Source organism: Pocillopora verrucosa, chromosome 8 (assembly GCF_036669915.1).
Source record: "Pocillopora verrucosa isolate sample1 chromosome 8, ASM3666991v2, whole genome shotgun sequence".
Taxonomy (NCBI): Eukaryota; Metazoa; Cnidaria; class Anthozoa; order Scleractinia; family Pocilloporidae; genus Pocillopora; species Pocillopora verrucosa.
The window spans coordinates 5,029,565-5,048,359 of NC_089319.1; the positions used below are offsets into that span (position 1 = coordinate 5,029,565).

The 18,795-nt window shown below is 38.2% G+C and overlaps 1 protein-coding gene and 1 long non-coding RNA gene across 2 annotated transcripts in view; one reads left to right on the top strand and one right to left on the bottom strand.

The window, feature by feature from the left end:
* The window catches only part of LOC131797038 (tuberin), a 33,135-nt gene that overhangs the window by 3,551 nt on the left and 10,789 nt on the right, over positions 1–18,795 (top strand). The window contains exons 5-25 of the mRNA XM_059114656.2: positions 320–384; positions 1,515–1,560; positions 2,157–2,243; positions 2,810–2,858; positions 3,282–3,407; positions 3,789–3,862; positions 4,926–5,052; positions 5,971–6,114; positions 6,429–6,572; positions 6,948–7,051; positions 7,635–7,716; positions 8,189–8,344; positions 8,878–8,937; positions 9,302–9,370; positions 9,668–9,790; positions 10,474–10,601; positions 16,800–16,890; positions 17,056–17,178; positions 17,545–17,628; positions 17,939–17,989; positions 18,335–18,441. Coding sequence (XP_058970639.2) covers positions 320–384; positions 1,515–1,560; positions 2,157–2,243; positions 2,810–2,858; positions 3,282–3,407; positions 3,789–3,862; positions 4,926–5,052; positions 5,971–6,114; positions 6,429–6,572; positions 6,948–7,051; positions 7,635–7,716; positions 8,189–8,344; positions 8,878–8,937; positions 9,302–9,370; positions 9,668–9,790; positions 10,474–10,601; positions 16,800–16,890; positions 17,056–17,178; positions 17,545–17,628; positions 17,939–17,989; positions 18,335–18,441 — 2,040 coding nt within the window. The remainder of the gene's footprint in view (positions 1–319; positions 385–1,514; positions 1,561–2,156; positions 2,244–2,809; positions 2,859–3,281; positions 3,408–3,788; positions 3,863–4,925; positions 5,053–5,970; positions 6,115–6,428; positions 6,573–6,947; positions 7,052–7,634; positions 7,717–8,188; positions 8,345–8,877; positions 8,938–9,301; positions 9,371–9,667; positions 9,791–10,473; positions 10,602–16,799; positions 16,891–17,055; positions 17,179–17,544; positions 17,629–17,938; positions 17,990–18,334; positions 18,442–18,795) is intronic.
* On the bottom strand, positions 11,352–12,798 carry LOC131797048 (uncharacterized). The gene is made up of 4 exons (XR_009341191.2): positions 12,734–12,798; positions 12,385–12,435; positions 11,788–11,819; positions 11,352–11,628 (listed from the first exon to the last, which is right to left on the bottom strand). It is a non-coding gene; the product is annotated as an uncharacterized lncRNA (long non-coding RNA).

Sequence of the window (18,795 nt, forward strand, 5' to 3'; positions counted from 1 at the left end):
TTGCCTCAATAAAAGAACCAGTTTTCAAAGTCTAAATTATTGGTAAACCATAAAGTAATGTTGTTATAATAAATATGTATTTCAACTTTCTTTTTCTTTTTTTTTTGCAACAGTTGAGAGGAAAATAGATTGTCAAGAATGTAAATTTATCCAGGTCATCAGGAATTGCACTATAATTATTATTAATGACTATGATCTCCTTTATCATGGCTCAATAATGGCTGCAGCTCAAGGATAAGGTGGTCCCCACGTGGTGTATTTAGGACTGGTGTTGAGCTAAAAGTAGTTAAGTTTGACCATGTAAATTTGAAATTATTAGGTTGGAATTACTGCAAGCATTGAGTGATAATGGGAAAGACATTTCATACTTTGAGGAAAGGACTGGTAAGGAACTAATTTAAATCATTTAACTTTTAGTCACAGTGTCTAAAGTTTTCTGTGCTTGCACAATTTTTGAGTCACTGTAGAGACTGTGCACCTTGCTATGGTTGGTTTCACAATCCTTGGTATCACCTGATTGTCATCATACCTCATACCTTTAACCCTACAACTTCCATGATCTGACTGTTAATTCTCCCCTCTAGCTGCTACATATTTCCTTGTAAATTGGTAACGAGAATTTGGTGTCAGATCAAGATAACAACTTTGGCATGACATGTTTGCTGGATAATGTTTAGATATTGTTGGGTGTTCCCATTGCCAAAAATATCCACCAAAACCAAAGTAGGAACAATTCTTGACTGTATTAGTTTCCAAATAAGCTTTACAATCATATACAGGCGACCATCCAAAAATTGTACAAGCGAACACAAAAAAGAGACAAAACCATGTGCTCACATCCGGGTTTTTTTTACACTTAATCATTTCATCTAAGCATCACTAAAATGTTTCATTTGAAAATTGAATAAACAGTGTCACATCCATTTCCGGCTGTAACATAGGGATAAGTTACTTGTTAATCACTTGAGGGAATTAAAGGGTTAAGGCTCAGATATGAATGAAGGGTTACAATAAAATCTGATTCGTGGTGGCCTGTAACACTTCTCACTGCTGTCTGTTTAGCCTGCAAGCTGGCTCTAATGTTTGGGTTTTTGCCTTACCACACAGCTGCCTTAACCCTTTACATCCTAACATCAGTATCTTTATTCTCCTTACTCTTTTCTATACATTTCCTTCAGCACTGACAATGAGAATTTGTTTAAAGATTAAAGCTTCTTTGGGTGACAATCATTGCCTTTATTCTCATGGTCTTAAGTAATGATTCAGCCACATTACTGTAAGGAGAAATTAGATGTTGGTCACTCTAAGGTTTAAAAGGGTTAATTACACAGCTGGTTATGGAAAAAGAGTTATTGAAATCCCTGTATTGAATGATATATATTTGAAGGTGTGATGTATATGATGTAGTTTGAAATATGGTTGATTCTTTGGGTGTAATACAGATGTCTTATTTGCCAAAACTATTTCACAACTTCTCTTAAATCTTTATATTATTCTTTCTTGATTTTGGAAAGGTCCTTTTCTGTTATCTTGGATGCCAGAAGTGATGCAAAAAGGCAGGTCAGTATTTATCATTTACCTTCAGGTCTCTTTGTAAGAAAAGAACTTCTAATAATTATTAATATTACTTTAATATTACTGTTTGTGCCAACTGCAGCAAAAATCAAAGAGATTATTTGCAGGTTTGGAATGTTCATCCATTAACTCTTGTTGCAGTAGAACCTCACTGACTCGAACTCCCCAGGGATACAAAAAATGGTTTGAATTAGAGAGGGTTTGAGTTAGCTGTTTGTATATAACTGAGAAAGTGGGTCAAGGGTGGTCAGATCTTGTTTGAGGTACTGGGGGGAGAGGGGTTTGAGTGAGCTCAGTTTGAGTTAGTGGTGTGTTCTACTGTAAATTTTTATCACACTGTGCAACCAATATTCAGTTGTAGCTCTCCATTTCCCATGAGTGAAAGAACTCGCACATCATTAAAATCTTTGTCAAAGCTGTAGCTCGTGTTTTAAGCAGGTCTTACCTTCTGATGTTTGAAATGTTTCTAGAAGATGTGACAACCTTCTTTTTCTAGAGGACTGATTAGTTGTTTCTTTGTTATCTCATAGTATTTTTAACTAATGGTCTTGATATTATTTCATTTTTGCTTATACCCACAGAATGATTTTTTTCATGCCTCTCCTTATCAATGTAATTCACTACAACTCAAGTTTCCTTGATGAGGATATCATCTCTGGCATTGTCAGGTAATCTGATTGTAGCACATGTGCCTTTCAAGTACTGAGGAAGAAAACAAAAAAAATGTTTTACATAATTCAAATCATTGACACATGCAAATCTCCTTGTAGCTTAAAAGACTGGTTTTCTTTGAGCCCAGCAATAATCATACAACATCATACAACTACCTACATTTACTTGCCTTCTAGAAGGCCTTCATGATAAGTACTTTTGCATGAGTGTTTCTTGGCTGGCAGGGAAAGTATGGGGCCTTCAGCAATGCAATCTAGCAAGAGGCCTACCGGGGATCCAGCACTAATTTTTGATGCCAGAACCCCAGCAAACATCTCCCAGACACACCTCAAATCTTCCTGGGGTCAAAGAAATGCAGGTCTAGCAGCACTACTAATCAGGGCCTGCTTACACACTACCCATTTCCCAAATGCTTTGTCATCTTTTCTAGCCTGGGTCTTGTGCACTGATTGGCACAACTGAATTTAGGTAGCATTATTCAATGATTGTCTGCCATAATATGGTAACCATGGTCACACTATAATGATACTTATTTTGCATTTTTATAATTTTTTCCTGCCAGGCAAACCTGTCATCTTTCAAGAACAACTAAAGAGGAAGGAGAAGTTGAGGTTATTGTAATTTTTTTATCATCCAAATGCACTATAAAGCTTAAACTGTGATATCAAGGACCCTGCTCTGATACAAGGGGTGGCAAACAGTAAATTTGAGTCTTGTGAGATATCAGGACCCCTGTTTTAAAATCTGAGATGGTGCCCAACCAAATTGCCACTTGTTCATGATGAAGGGCTAATATTCTCAACAAAAGCTCTAGAAACTCTTTGCAGTGGCCAACTTTCATTTATTTATCAACTCTGTTGATAAAACCATATCATCTTGTTATACCCCACTAATGCAGCACCAACATTTCATTTAATGTTTATAAACTTACCCCCTTTATGCCAGTTGTAGCTACACAACTCCTTCCTTCTTCAATTTTATGATGTGAAAATTATTTCCACACTAGTTTTGTATTATTAACTTTTATTCTGTAGCTGTGCCTGTGTTTGCTGGATGCTGTGGTCCGTTACAGTTGTCTGCCGTCCAATACATTGTTTGAGTTCATAGCCACAGCCTGCCGGGCTGTTAACATCGAAAAGTTTTGTCAGCGCAGCTGGAAGGTGATTGAACTGTCAAGAGACCTAACTAAAGGCTGCATGTACTTTTTCAATATCTGAGAAATACTATTGCTCAAATGTTTTTTAGGGAAAAAGGAAGGATTTTTTTGATTCATTCACTTGACCAGTGATTTTTTTCTTTTTGCGCTGCAGTTGACTCTAGCTGAATTATATGGTTATGATAATACGCCCACACAATTCTTGATGTGTCTCTCCTTTGCAAATCATGATTTTACCGCAAAATCTTAGTCATTTTTCAGCAGGAGTGGGGGGTGCAATTGTTGTCTGGGGAAGCTCAAAATGTGTTTCTTGCAACATTTTCGTTGTGCCTCTTTCAACAAGATTTCTCTCTCTGTAAAGCTTAAGCTTATCTTTATATTTCAGATAATGAGAAATTTGCTTGGAACTCATCTGGGTCACAGTGGAGTGTACACCATGTGTAATGTTTTGGAAGACAGGTAGAGATTAAGCAAAATCAGTACCGACTGTACATTTTATTTCCTCTACGTTTCAGTACAATATTGCATTCTCGTGCTGATCATGCATGATGTCACCTGAAAATTTTATGTGTTTCAATTTCTACAGATTTTTCAGATCGAACTCCAGAATCAAAATCGCGCAAAATATACAAAAACTTTACCCATTCCCTTTCTCCTCTCATTCGTGAATCGCCCTTTGCCCTCACCCATCGCTCTTGCATTAATGAAAAAAAATTAACGCCTGTTTCTGAGGCTCACTGATTCAACGGGAGGCGCTTAAATTTGAGGATTGTCGGTATGAGTCATTACAGTAGCGAGAGTCATCACGCTACTGTACAGTCATCACGGTAGCGAGAGGTCACTCATATTGAAGAAATGTAAAATGGTTTCCGTGTTTACATAGCCTGATGTAAACACTTTGGAGGTTGGGAGAACACGAGATAAGCTGGAAACCACTCCGCTTCGCGTCGTGGTTTCCAGCTTATCGAGTGTTCTCCCAACCTCTCAAGTGTTTACATCAGGCTATGTAAACACGGAAACCATTTTACATTTCTTTTTTAAAATAACTAATGAAAGAGCCTCTTCTTGCAACGAAGGAAAGCGACGTGCTTGTTGTTGTTCATTTGGCTTTTCAGCCGTACTTGAATACTGGGAAAATTAAACTCCAAAGAAAAATTAGGAAAATCTTCTTCCATTACTGTACTCAAAACAAACTTAAAGAAACTGAGTTACTGCTAAATAAATAGCCGGGAGAACTCCGCGAGAAGATTCAGTATGAAAACCGTGTTTACATACCCTCATGTAAAATGGTTTTATGGCCAATCAGAGCGCGCGTATTATTTGAATTATTTTATAAATCACCTTTGCAAGTTGCCGTCACTTGAAATAGAAAGTCTTTCACTCCGTGTAATTTTTCGTATCTGTTGGATATTAAATGATAAGGTCAACCGAACGCCACAGATCACATGGGCTATCTAACATCTTATAGTCAAAGTGCTCTGGTTGAAATGTGGAGAAATAATTTATGCTCGTGTCTATGTAGTGATAACAGAAGCGACGCCATGCTGTTAAGAGGCTCTGTGTTCTTCATTGGAATGTGTCTGTGGGGGTCACAGCGAGTGCCAAACCTCAAGTACTCCAGTTCCACTGTTTTACCTTCTATGCTACAGGTAGGAATTTCTTCTTATTACACTGCTTTCAAGAACACTGTGGATCTGCTACTGAGTATCGAAAGTCATCCGAGATTTTGTTGGTTTTCCTTCGCCTCAAACTTTGATTGGTCTTAAAAAATTCACACCATTCCGTTAACCATTTAGATTCAAAACTGAAATCAATTATGACTTCATCACTCGAGTAAACTAGATGTTTAACTTTAACGCAGATATGATCATGGTAGTGATCGTCACAAAATAAATAATCTGAGCTGAAGTTTAATAAGTGATGGTTTAAAGAAGGTGTAAAATCCGCCAAGAAAACTTATGGTCGCCTGCCTGGTTTCTGTCGTTCGTCTGTTGGGATACTGTTGTCTCTAGTAGAGTACTAGTATTCAATTTTGGATCTGGCGACTAAAGTCGGACGCAAGTGTCTAAAATCGGGCACTGGTGTCTAAAATCGAACAGTAGTGTCTAAAATCGAACAGTAGTGTCTAAAATCTGACCTTAGTGTCCAAAATCGGGCAGTATTGTATAAAAATGAGATGCTAGTGTCTAATATCGGCCACAGGCGTCCAAAATGGAACACTATTACATAAGTTCATGTAGTGCTCTGATTGATTGTTTCTAAAGTGACGGTTTAAACATCGGTGAATTTCTGCGATGCTTCCGGGGTTATAGTCGGCTGCTTTTACCCTTCTTACCCGCTGACATCTGATTAAAAATTCTCCCTTGTGACTCTCTATACATTTCCTTGTAAATCGGACAAAGGAATCTGGGGTTACATGAAGATAACACCTATTAGCCCATAAGTCTGACTGCTCTTATTAAATTTGTGCAGGATAACGTGGTGAAATCACCAAGAGAAGTTTTATCAATTACTTCTCAGAACTCAAGGGTTATAGCTATCTGAACCTCCCTTTTTTTCATCTCCAGGCTTTGTCGTGCCATCTCAGCTTGGTGGCCCTGGAAGTGACCCTCTCCCTACAGAGACTTGTGAAGAAGTATGGTCAAGAACTTCATGTTGTGGCCTGGGATGCGGTGTTAGATATCATTGAAGCTCTGCAACAAGAGATCGAGGTATGAAAGGACCTTTATTAAGAGGTCTTGATAACGGGAAGGGAGGGGCTGCTGGGGGCGGTTGTCCCTTGCAAGCTTTTGAAAGCTTGACTAATGTAATTTTGTGATCTTAGTTTGACTTTTTCAAGTTCGCCAATCGAAGTCTGTGTGAATCTTTTCCATCATTAGCCTTCCTAGTTCCTAAGCAATTCATTTTCTTTTCTGCGAAAGATTCGAGGTATCTTAAGAAGAAAATCTTCGGAGATTTTAAAGTTTATGTAGCTTTCTGTTCCTAAAAAGTCAAACCGGTTATTCTGTAATTATTGTCGTTGTAGGAAATTAGCCCGCCCGATAATGTCCTGATTGAAAATCTTCACATCCTGTTGTTCAATGTAGAAGATCTCTACGAGAGTGGAAAGTTTAATGGGCCTGAAGAAAGGTTCTTTGCTTTGGTGGAGAAGAGTGCTGGAATGTTACCTGTAAGTAACAGAACACGAGTGATCCCCTCAGGTCATTCCCTAGTATTATACTGCGCATCCTAACGTGTGATCAGCAGGCGCTCGTTGGATCGATAAACGTCTTGTTCTCCTAAACAAAAACGGTTAAGTTTTCCTTGCTTCTTTTTGTCCTCAATTGAGCGACAACTTTCTTTCTCCTAGAGAATTTAAACTAAATAGCGACCAATTTTTTTGAGAAGAGCACTTGTTTAGGAAAACTTTCAAGTGGAATTTTTTCTTTGTCCCACGCTCGTGACAAGACGAAAAAAACATCTCTCTCTGTTTTATAGTTGTTGATATTGTTTTCATTTGTTGTCATGGTAACTATGATTTATGTTAGTCTTGCTTCTCTTGCAGGATCGTTCTCTTCAAATCTTAATTTCATACAAAGCCCAGTCAGTGCATCCTGCTCACGTTGGATGGCTCGTGAATCTTCACGATCTTATGGAAAAATACTTCAGGTACCGTTATTACCGTGTGCAGTTTCTTTCCTTGATGCAAATGGGGCTGTCGCATGGACGCTTTCTTCCTGAGGTTCCCTTGAGCCAACCTCGTTTGTTATGTACTCTCTCCTCCTGGGAACGAAGTTGCTGTTGAGCTTCATTTACATGTTTATAGAGCGCTTTCCAAGTGAGTCGCATAACAATAAAACCAAGGTTACCACAACTGGAGATCAGAACAAGATTTTAGATTAAAAGGAGGCATGCAATTTGCCTCAACGTAAAGAAAAATGCGAGAGACTGTAATTCGCGCTTGGGCTTTTTTTTACGTTTGAGTGGTTCAGAATTGGTGCAAATTTTCTTGGCCCATGACAGGGCTCTGTAAAAGAAAATCATTTTAACTTCAGTCTCGTTTGACTCTCAGCGAAAATTGCTGTAAAGTACACAAAAGGAGGCGCAAAATTCGCATTGTTTGATCAATATTGATGCACGTGTGTGGTTATGGCCAAGACAAACCCAACAGCGTCTCCTAAGGAAATGAAATACAAATACAAATCCTGTAGTTTCATTCATACCAGTGAAAAATGTTTCTCTCTCCTTCCAGATATGAAATCCGCACAAGTGTAAGAGTGAAAGCGCTGACTGTCCTTTCATCGGTGCTTACATCATATGGCCACTGGTATGAGGTGGGTTGATGTGCAGTAGTTCAAGTCATGTCTAACGCTACGGGCGGTCCATGAATGCAACTGATTATCTCGTTGTCTGCCGCGTGAAGCGCCTTGAATTATTGATACCCCCTAGAGGTAGAGGTTCCTTTCAGAGGATTTATTTTGAGACCACACAAAACTGAACCAGGGGGTTGTATCATGATTTTCCATTTCGAACTTTCAACAAATTTCCCGTTTTTTTTCAGTTCAGCAATTCTGTGTATGGTTTCTATTTGTACGCTTGTGTTTTCATGAACGCAAAGATGTTTTTGTTGCTAAAGAATTACCAGTAAGGTAAAGAAAGGGTCTGCATTTCAAAATGTCGTGGAAAAGCTTCCTTGACTCAACTTCTCAAATTGCAAGAACTGTGTAGCCAGGAGGAAACTTAACATAAAGGAAAATTCCTCACGTCTGTCATACATAACTCCTTTGTCCTAATCAATCTTCGTAGGAAGAGTTGTTGGAGCATGCAGTGTTACCATACCTTATTCACATTCCTGAAGACCAAGATGTAACAGTACGCAATGTAGCTGTGCAGATATTGCTGGACTTGTGTCAGATGTCAGACTCTCAGAAGTGTCAAGACTTCTTGGACATAATCGAGAAGGTACCGACTGAAAATAGGCAACATCTGTTGTGCGTCCTTTTGTATTGATAAAAGTGTCTTTCCAAGGCTGAATTAATTTTAACATCGATGATTCGCACATAACTGGGTTAGTTTTGTCCAGATGCGACTTTGAGAAACTTTCAATGTAGGGTCAAACATAATTGCATTGGTTTTGCTCTTCGTGACTTTGCCAACTGGGTTTTCCTGTAGATCAAGCATTTTTTTATTGTTCAGGCTTACTGAGTTTTCATGGGCTTCTTGGGATGTCTTCCTTTTTCTGATTGGTCATTGACATTGATTGTACTTTCACGATGCCCAATTGAACTGCTCTTTACCCTTTGAATTTTTGAACATTAAGGACCAGAAGTATGATGAGATATGTAGCCAGTGGTCTGTGTTTCTGTGTTGTGATTAAGAATTCCTTCGTGTTCCTCTGTCACCGTTTAAAACAAATGAGAACCACGAAAGATATGCAGTTATACCAAGCGGATTCCACATCGTGTGTAAATTATTTAATGTTGTTGTCATTGCAGGTTATCAGTAGGCACGTGGAGCTGCAAGGAAAGAGTCCTCCACTAGAACAGCAGGAACAGGTATGAACCGATGGGGTACAAACTAAGCTCTTTCTTCAATCTGTTCTGTTACTTGGTTAAAAACTCGCGCCACCTTGTGTTCAGTCTTTTGCGAGGTAACTTGATCCGTTCACTCACGTTTTCCGGAGCATTTTCATTTAGTGCTGTTACAATGACTCCTACCAGCCATTGTAATTACTTTGCGAGATTCAATGGAAAAGTGCTCCAATCAGTAAATGAGTACTTTTAGGTTGTGGGCGTGAGCCTATTCGTACCGTTGAAAAGATGAAAAGCAACTGTACTTGCAATAATAAGGACCACATGTGAAAGAGGGTTTATGGTAAACTTCATTGAATGTAATCGTTGCGTTTTTACTCATGTGCAGATGCTGCAAGAGGAAAAAGAACTAAAGGATGTGAAGACAGCGGTCAGCGGACTGGTCGAAGTGTTTAAGGTAAAACACTAAGTTATTATCTTTGAGTGATTGCAACTGAATCCCACAGGAATGAAATCACAATTCTCAGCTTTTTGCAAGTCTATTCGTTTTCAGGTTGTAACAAAGAGGCACTTAGTCTGCCTCTTTTCACCCCATGGTGTAAATTGAATCCGAAAATTGCGAGGAAGTGCTGTAACCAGTGCGATGAACTAGAATCCTTTAGGAGGGGTTGTGATTAGGGGTGAATTAGGGACGAAGGCTTTCAAGAAAGGTATAAGCTCATTCGAGTATTTACGTTATTTGATCTTTCTACAGCTCAAGTTGTTTCGTTTACCGCATGGTCACGCTGTACGGACATTTGAATTGTTGGTCTCTCACGTGAAGGCGCACTATAACCATTGTTACAGTACTTACATTGCAAGTGTCATCAGGAACTTGGTAAGCTTTGTTTCTCTTCTATTGGTTCAATTATGCAGTAAGGGGAGTGGGGTGGGGGGGGGAAGGGGGTGGAGTGTGGGGGGATATATCATATTGGATCACATTGTGAACAGTTTTCCCTTGTCATGGTAAGATGTCTCGGCTACTTTTGCAACTGGTTGTTGCATTTTGATCGGGATTTATTGTTTATGCTACTGTCAAAGATGATTTCGCTCTCCCCGGTAATCATGCCATACGATTTACTTACGGCTATGTCAGATTTTCATCTTTTTTTTTCTGGAGATCAAACAATACCTCGTGAGCCTTGTCCTCATGAATAAGACGCATAAGAATGTACCGACGTGATAGATTTAGGTACCAATAATTTCATATGAGATACAAATCAACCACAAAACAAACTTAGCATGATTCAAATCGCCTTGAGTCAGAGTGATTATTCAATTAAAAAAATGTATGATCAAATGATTCAGACCAAGATCAAGTTTACCATATTTGATGATGGCAGAAAGTTCCTTGTACAAGGGAAGAGCCCTAAAATGTACTTGAAAACACCAAAAAGAAACAAGGATTATTGAGCTGATAGCAACTGACACAGGTGATACGCGAGCGACCGTAAGGTGCTAAATTGATATTGTACTGTACTTTCCTTTAAAACTGATACTATAATGTGCTATATCCTAAAGGCCTTTGAGTGCTTTCTGAGTTTACGCTGTGACTCCAGTTTACGGCTGGGTTTGTCTGATGCCAGTGAAGAAGGAGAAGAAGAAGAAAGGAGTTCTAGGTTCAGCCCCTACTTTACTTGTTTACAGAGGTAAGCGCTTTTATATTTAGACATTGAGTAATCAACTAGCTTCAGAAACTTCACTTTTAGTTATCCGAATAGTTGCAACTGGTATGACTTTTAATCGAGGAAACGGTTACTCACGTCGAAAGGATTTTCAGAGGTTTTCAAATCTTTTTTTTAATCTCAGAAGAGCTGGGAAGGTCTGTACGGCATATATGGATCATTTTAACCTTAAGTGTTCTAAAAAATTGAGAAGCTGAGCAAATAATCATCGATAGACCAAGTGCTGCAAGGATTAAAACGGGGAAAATCTACTGCTCACAGAAAAACTCAGATTCCTTTATCTTGACTCTTGCCGGAAAATATATCTGTCTTTGAAGAAGTTATGACATGAAAAGATATGCCTATAGCCATTCATCCGCCTTAAGTCGGGGCTAATTAACCTGATTAACATGCTAACGAACCAATTTCCGAAGATGAGTTTGAATGGACTTTGTAGGGGAAACTAGAGAAGGTTTGTTAGTGTTGAAAGGTAATATCTGTGTTGATGATGATAATGAACGTAAGCCATCACAACATAAGAAAGGTTCAATATTCAAACATTGCTCTAAACATTCCAAGGTTACCCTTGTCACCACCAATAATGATCATTAAAACATGGTGTGGAACTACGTCACGAGCAAAATAAAAGAGACCCATTGAAAAAAATAAGAAACATATATCATTGATTATTAATTTTTATTCTTTTTCAAATGACTTACCGAAACTACACTCAACTTTATTGAAAGCCTTTGTCTACATATCTATCAAGTGACGTATAGATACCAACTGGATTCTTTTAAAGGCTCTACTCGTACCTTGCCGATCTTTCAGAAACGTTTTCAGAAGTCCCTTCTCCCTCTCCCTTCGGACTTTCTACTGTTACGTCATGAAACCTCCGTCGTAAATCTTAAAGCCCACTTTTTACATAACAAGAAGAACATCAGCACACTAAATTGTACCCATAAAAATTTTTTGACAGAATTACATTTACTTGCAACTTCATGAAATGGGTCTGAATCGGAAAAAAGGAAAGAGCAAGTAGATTAATTAAAGAAAACATGTTTATACCAGCAAATGTTATATCCAGCTTTATGGACGTATTCGTGCTATTTTTCAGTACTGGTTTGTTTCTTCACGGCTTTAGTGCGTTACAAGAATAACTTATTCATACCTTGGTCTCATTGGTTGCACCACTATACCATCCTGTTTATGGATGAATTGAAAAAATATTTCAATTAATACCTAAATATTTTTCCAGTTGGCTTGTTAGCTCAATTGGTAGAGCGCTGCACCGGTATCGCAGAGGTCATGGGTTCAAATCCCGTACGGGCCTGAAATTTTTTTCAGGTCCTACTTACAACTACTAGTTTCAGTAGTGTTCTTAGCTGCGAGGATCTTCTAATTTCATCTTTCCACCGCAGTGCAAATATGTGAATTTTCATATATCTAAAATCTTCATTCACTCGGATGTTTATTTGTACCCAATTCATTGACCAGCTCCCAGTTGGCTTGTTAGCTCAATTGGTAGAGCGCTGCACCGGTATCGCAGAGGTCATGGGTTCAAATCCCGTACGGGCCTGAAATTTTTTTTTTTCAGGTCCTACTTACAACTACTAGTTTCAGTAGTGTTCTTAGCTGCGAGGATCTTCTAATTTCATCTTTCCACCGCAGTGCAAATATGTGAATTTTCATATATCTAAAATATTTTGAAGCTTTTAATACGAATGAATACTTCACTGGTTTGAATTTGGTGAGCCCCATCACTTGCCTGTACAGAAGAGAGACTTTGAGCAATTGCATTTGTGTCTGTCAACCATGCCTGCAAAGTAAAAGAGAATGTAACTTTCGGAACTTGCTGTTAAAAATCATACGTCACTCTTTTGTTATCATGCTCTTGTCAGTGGTATGCGTGCCCATGTGCTTTCTTTTCATTATTATCGCTTGTGTCTCGTTGTGCTGTTTTCAGAAATAAGACTTTATTTGAGACTTCGAGATGGGGATGAAAATCGTAAACAATACCCTACTTACACCAATGTTGGACTCTCCTTTACAGAATTGACGTGTCTCTGATGTGTCAAATTAGTTAATTTTAATTTACAATATGTGGGTTTCCATACCATTTGAAGAACATGCTGTCGAATTGCCATATTTTCTATCTTAACTTGCAATTTAATGTCTTTCCTGAAAAAGAAAATAAATAAGAAATTGATAAAAAAATTGATTCATGAAAAGTAATTTTTGTACGAACAAATTTCATTTCTTTTCATGTAATTAGACGGATTTGAGCCCTCGTTTTGGTCTGTTGATTTGTCGTACAGCTTGAATACTTCACAGAAATAACTTACCAAGACCTTGGCCTCAATGCATGTACCACTGCACCATCCTGTTAATTGTAGAATTTACATAATAATACCATTAATATGCAAACGTTTCTTAGTCATGGAACCTCTACAGAGAAATTTTGAAATGCCTTAAATACTCAGTTATTTTTATGTTTTTGTTCATGGATTTTATTTCATTTTATTTGGGAATCTGATTATTTGAAAAACTGGCATTAACTTTCTGGACTAATCAAATAACGAAGTAAAGCCAAATATTTTGTCTAATATTAATCTTGTATGATATTTGCAACATCTTTACAATATTAAAAATTAAATCAATGAATCTTGTTATTTGGACGGCATTTCGTAGTTTAAGATGAAGTATATTTTGAAACTAGTGTTGGCAATCTTTGCAATGTTATAAAGCCTGAAAACCCCATGCAGTCAATGAGACAGAATTGACTGATAAGATCGAGCGTACCAGTGTTACTGCTAAAGTGACTAATAAGGCATAATGATGTGGGAGCACACTTTACTAGTTTTATTTATTTTTGTGCAAAGCGGTACCGGAGCAAAAACAATAGGACATAAGTCCCCTACTAGGTTTAAGCTCCAACCCAACCCAATGATGTTTGATGATAAATATCATGAGGGCATTACTTGCCTGTACTGAGGAGAGGCTTTGTGGAATTGCATTTGTATTAGTCAACAATGCCTGCAATGTAAAAGAGAAGTAACTTTCGGACCTTCCTGCTAAAGATCATACACCACTCTGTTGTTTTCATGTTCCTATCAGTGGTATGCATGCGCATGTGTTTTTCTTACCATTATTATCTCCTGATGTGTCTCGTTGGACTATCCTCACAATGAAACTTTGTTTGAGGCTTCGTGATGGTGATGAAAATCGTAAACCTTACTTACATTAATGTTGGACTCTCCCTTACAGAATTGGCCTGTCTCTGATGTGTCAAATTAGTTAATTTTAATGTACAATATGTGGGTTTTGTTTCCATACCATTTGAGGAACTTGCAAATTTATATTATTCCTGAAAAGAAAAATAAAATGGAAAGAAGATTAATTAAAGTAACCATTGTACCAAAAATGTTAATTCCAGTTTAAAAGGCAAAATGCTGTCCATTTCCTACATGAGAGGTTTGCAGATCGGTACCTTCCACACTTTTAATATGGCGGCCATCTTTTTTAATTTCTACTTATCAATGTTTGAGCAGTTTCCTTTCCTATCTCTACTCTTTCATACTTGAAATATATATTTTGTGTTAAATTAAAGAGCTTGGGAAGCTACGACTGATCCATATACACATGCACTCAGCAAGCTGTAAGATTTATTCGTTAGCAATCCTTAACATTGTTCCATCGCACTACTTTAGACAACAGCAGTCAAACAGAGAGCTTGGTTTTAAAAAAAAGCTATACAACTACAACCAGGGATGTAAAATTGACTTAGTTTGAACGAGGATATCATTAGTTCGTCTGTATTTCCTACGCAATTATAAAATAATGTCCAAAAATAAGACAATCTTTTCAGGTTTTTCAGAACTATTGTAACATCGCTTCAGCAGTACGATTCTTTGATTATTAAAGATCTCGGCCCCTACAACAGAGGGACGATTAAACGTAGTAAATGAAGCTAAGCTCTCAAAATGAATTATACTAGTCACACAGAGAAACTCACGGTTGACGAATGAGTGTTGTTCTTTGGTGTCCGCGGAAGAGTGATTGCATTACTTGAATTAAATTCTTGAGTCCCAGTGATGGTCTCGTTAAGTCCACAAAGCCTTAGTTTCTCTTCAGCCTGTCTTTAGCACGGGTCTAGTCCTCTTAGGGAAATGCGCCGACGAAAGGGCATGAGGATAAGAAAAGCGCATGTGCATGTGTACTCAGCGCTTTCAATAAGATTTGGCACCGCCGGAGCTCCGGCGTGTATTCTGCTGTGAATCGCCGGGTAAACTTTGGAAGCCTTCAAGCAAACTCACGAAGTGAGACCTAAAACACCACGAGACCTTCTAGAGTTCTTTCAGTCGAACACAAGATAAATGCTTCCTTGAATCGATACACTTGTTCGATATCCCTTGTAACACCAAGTACTGATTCCTGCTCCTAAGTATGGCTTTTCCAAACAACAGATGAACACTAACAAAAAGTGAGAGAAAAAGAATAAGAATGAGTAATGTACTCTGTATGAAACAACTCATATAGTCAGACACTTGTTAAAATTTGCTTCCAAGATTCAATTCCTTTCCGCGTAGCAATCGCAGGGAAACGATAAGGCCTAACAATTGATGGCGGTCCTCTGCCGCATTCATATCAAAGGAAGTTCCAAATGCACCTGCGTTGCAGCAACTCTACTCTAAATTGTAGCATACTTTCCATAATTCTCCCAGTAATTTTCTTTTCTTGTTAAGTTCGCAAAACTCTTAGTTCTTGGGGCAGCATCATCGTGTTAATCATAATCTGGAACAGATTTCCTTCCGTTTTTCGAGTGCAGCTAATCCTGCTAAAAGAAACAAAACTTGGAATAGAGAATGTCCTTTGTGCTGAATCATGTTAAGTTACACGCAGGGGGATTAAAGATCAGTTCAATGTATTCGCCAGCTTTCACTACGAAGTATACGTTGTAAGACGTCGGAACTCGTTAGGAAATAGCTGATGACATTGGTCTTTACGTAACTATCTCTTTCAGTTCATTCAAGGCACAGCTACTCAGTTACTATAAGTAATCACTCTGTAAATCATATGACCCTGAAGATCCTCGCTCATTTAAGTCTATCTGCACAAGTTGCAACAAAGCCCGTAATCTGACTATAAACATTGACTGTTGCTACTAACTACCATTAATATTTATTGCAGTTTTTATTTCAATTTTATGTGCTCCGCCTGTATTGTACCATTTACATTTTTTGTTTTGTTGATGTATATTTAATATTAAGTTGGCGAAGCTAATAAAATAAAATGAAATCTACCCAGAGCCCTATCACGGAAAGCCTCAAATTGCATGCTATAGTTTGTCGTTAAAACAAGTTGTTTCCAATGTTTGTGAAATCTAAACTTAGAATCTTCCTTTAGTCAATCAGAATGAAGATAGTAATTAATATCCAGTGTTGCTATCTTCATTACCTGGTAACAAGTATCATTCTTAAAAACATCCACCAATTTTTCATTATTGACCATTGCGTATTTTTGAGATCACGCAACTCCAATTGGACGATACTTTTCAATACTGTTGTAAATCTTCCAGCACTTAATGGTTTCTCAAACGAACCATTTTCGTCTTTTGCGAAGTTGTGTATCATAATTGCTTGCCGTGCTCTATTCCCTCGTACAGTCACACAACTGAAAATGGATCGCTTTTTCCGTGTGCCCCGTTTGGTTAAAATTTTTCACAGCAAACAAAATTTAATTTTTGACCAAAATATTGAGTAGGACATAATCCTCAGAATTAAATAGACGACAAAAAGATGGTAAATCCTAAGTTCGGTCATCGTATAAGGGGAAATATGTGTGAAAGATATTCATCGGGAGCGTGGAATAAAAAAATGGACTGCTTCACGAGTAATGGAACCTCAAAGCTTCCGATTATGTAGTCGGATAATTCACCTCCTGATTCACAGAGAAATCGTTGGTAACGTATGTGATTGACGTGCTGCATACTGTTAGGATCAGCAATGTCGAAAGCGTCGCGTGTGAATACATCTAAAAGATTGCAAATCGGAAAAAAAAATGTTACTCATCCAGACCTCGCTTTTATACGTTTGTCAATAGATTGTAACTGACATATTTTACTTTTGTATTCAGACTTTGATGGTATTAGTGCATACTTTATGTGTTACCGTTTCATTTCAGTGACTCTGACACAAAAGCGTCGTCATCGTCACATCTTGCTTTGATATCTTACTCTGACGTGTTTCAAGCCATTTTGAACTGCTTGCAGTATGTGAGTACACTTTTTCTTTTTTCATAGTTTAACAGCCAATTTAAGAGATGACCAGATGGTCTTCGTCGACCCTTAACAGACGAAAAACAGCAACAATTTGCGAGTGTTATTCTGTTTATTTACATATTTAAAGATATTTTTTGTGATCATCATTTTGTCTTGTAGGAGTGGGACTGGACAGTACTGGAGCATGTTTTGAGTGGACTACCGGAGGTCCTTCAAAATAAGAGCCTTATTCTATCAGCTAATCCCGCGTTAAATACCATGACGTCGGTATTGTGCAATATGGTGAGAGTTTTTTGTGGGCCTGTTCAGCCACCGGTCTCCTCACCCCAACCTCCCGAGAGGCGCTTAGGCGAGAGAGAAAGGGTGTCTTTCGGGGCATTGGAGCGAGGAGATGGCCGACATCTTCTTGGCTTCAACAACATGAGTTAGAACCATAAAGTTTTAACTTTAAAGCGAGGTTAAGGGGCTTATTTGGATGTACATGAAAAGATATTGACAATAAGTTTGTCCACTATTATCTGAGAGGTGTACAAACTTAACCAAAGTAATTATGAAGTACAGTTGAACACTGTACTCTCTCGCTGGTTTTCTTTCATTTCTTTTTTCTTGAGATCTTATTAATCTTTCAACGCTTCATACGACCCGTAGGTTTCGGAACCTTCTTTCATCCTGGATCTTCGTCGTGTTCCTCCCGGTGTCGGGAGAGTAGGACTTCAGGCTTTGATTTTTCCAGTAAGTATCAATTATGTATATAACGTCTCCAATTAGAGCGCAGCTCGATTGAAATAGGTAAAATCATTGTCTGTGTGGTTACATCTGTGGGTCAGGCCATTCGAAGTAATGGCAATGACCTAAGGAGTACTCTTCATAAAAAGTGCGAGAACATGCAAGTGGCAGGGAGGTTACTTGCAATGTAACAACTTTTCACCGAGGGAGAGCAGACATATTCCGATTTTATTAGACCCACAGAAACTGAAGATCATCACTGGCGGTCAAAGGGCAGCTGGCTCTCGTAGCTAACTTTCCTTTTTTATTTTAAAAGGTTTTATCGGTTCTTGCTACATACCACTCCAACCTGGACAGGGGACGGCAGGTGAGATTCCATCTTATCGATTCCTATCAGGGCCACACTGGAAAATTAAACTTGCTCAATATTACCAAGGAATTTTCCGGAGTATAAGGTGATCACTTTTTATCCTTGGGAAGTCCTTGGGAAAACAGATGCGTTGACTGTGACTGAACTTTCAGCAATACTCCTTTTCAGAATTACTCTCACACGGACCACACAATTTGCACGGTAAACACGGTCCTCCCTTTCAGACACGATCAAATATTGATCCTGGGCCTAGACATCAACCGTGAGATCGATTCCACAATTTCCGCATTGGATGCGTCTTATGCTTTTACGACAATAACAAAAATGTGATCTATATTTTAGTTCGAGTTGGTGAGGACTTTGGAGTTGGGTTTAGTGACCAAGTGTGCTGTCTTATGTGTCTCTTCACTCACCCTGTGCACCATGGAAATGCAAGCAGTTATGAAAAGGCAAGCTAATCAAATCCAAGGCTCTCAATACAAATAACTCGAGTTTTAAATGTGAGATTATAGAATTAATAGAATTTAATAGAATTTAAGAATGGCGCTATGTGACAAACCTGGAGGTTTGGTGAAAAAGGCCGCCACAAAATAGGAGAAACAATCACGAAAATACAGAGATGTTTGCTTTTGTGTTTAACCCTTTAACTACCATGAATGACCAAGACATAATTTCTCCTAACAATATCAATACAATATCAAGCAGATAAGTGATGAGAATACGAAAAATATTAACTAGGGGATTTTTAGTTGATCCAATACTAAGTTCTCCAGACTAACATCAGAAAAACTATATGGCAGACA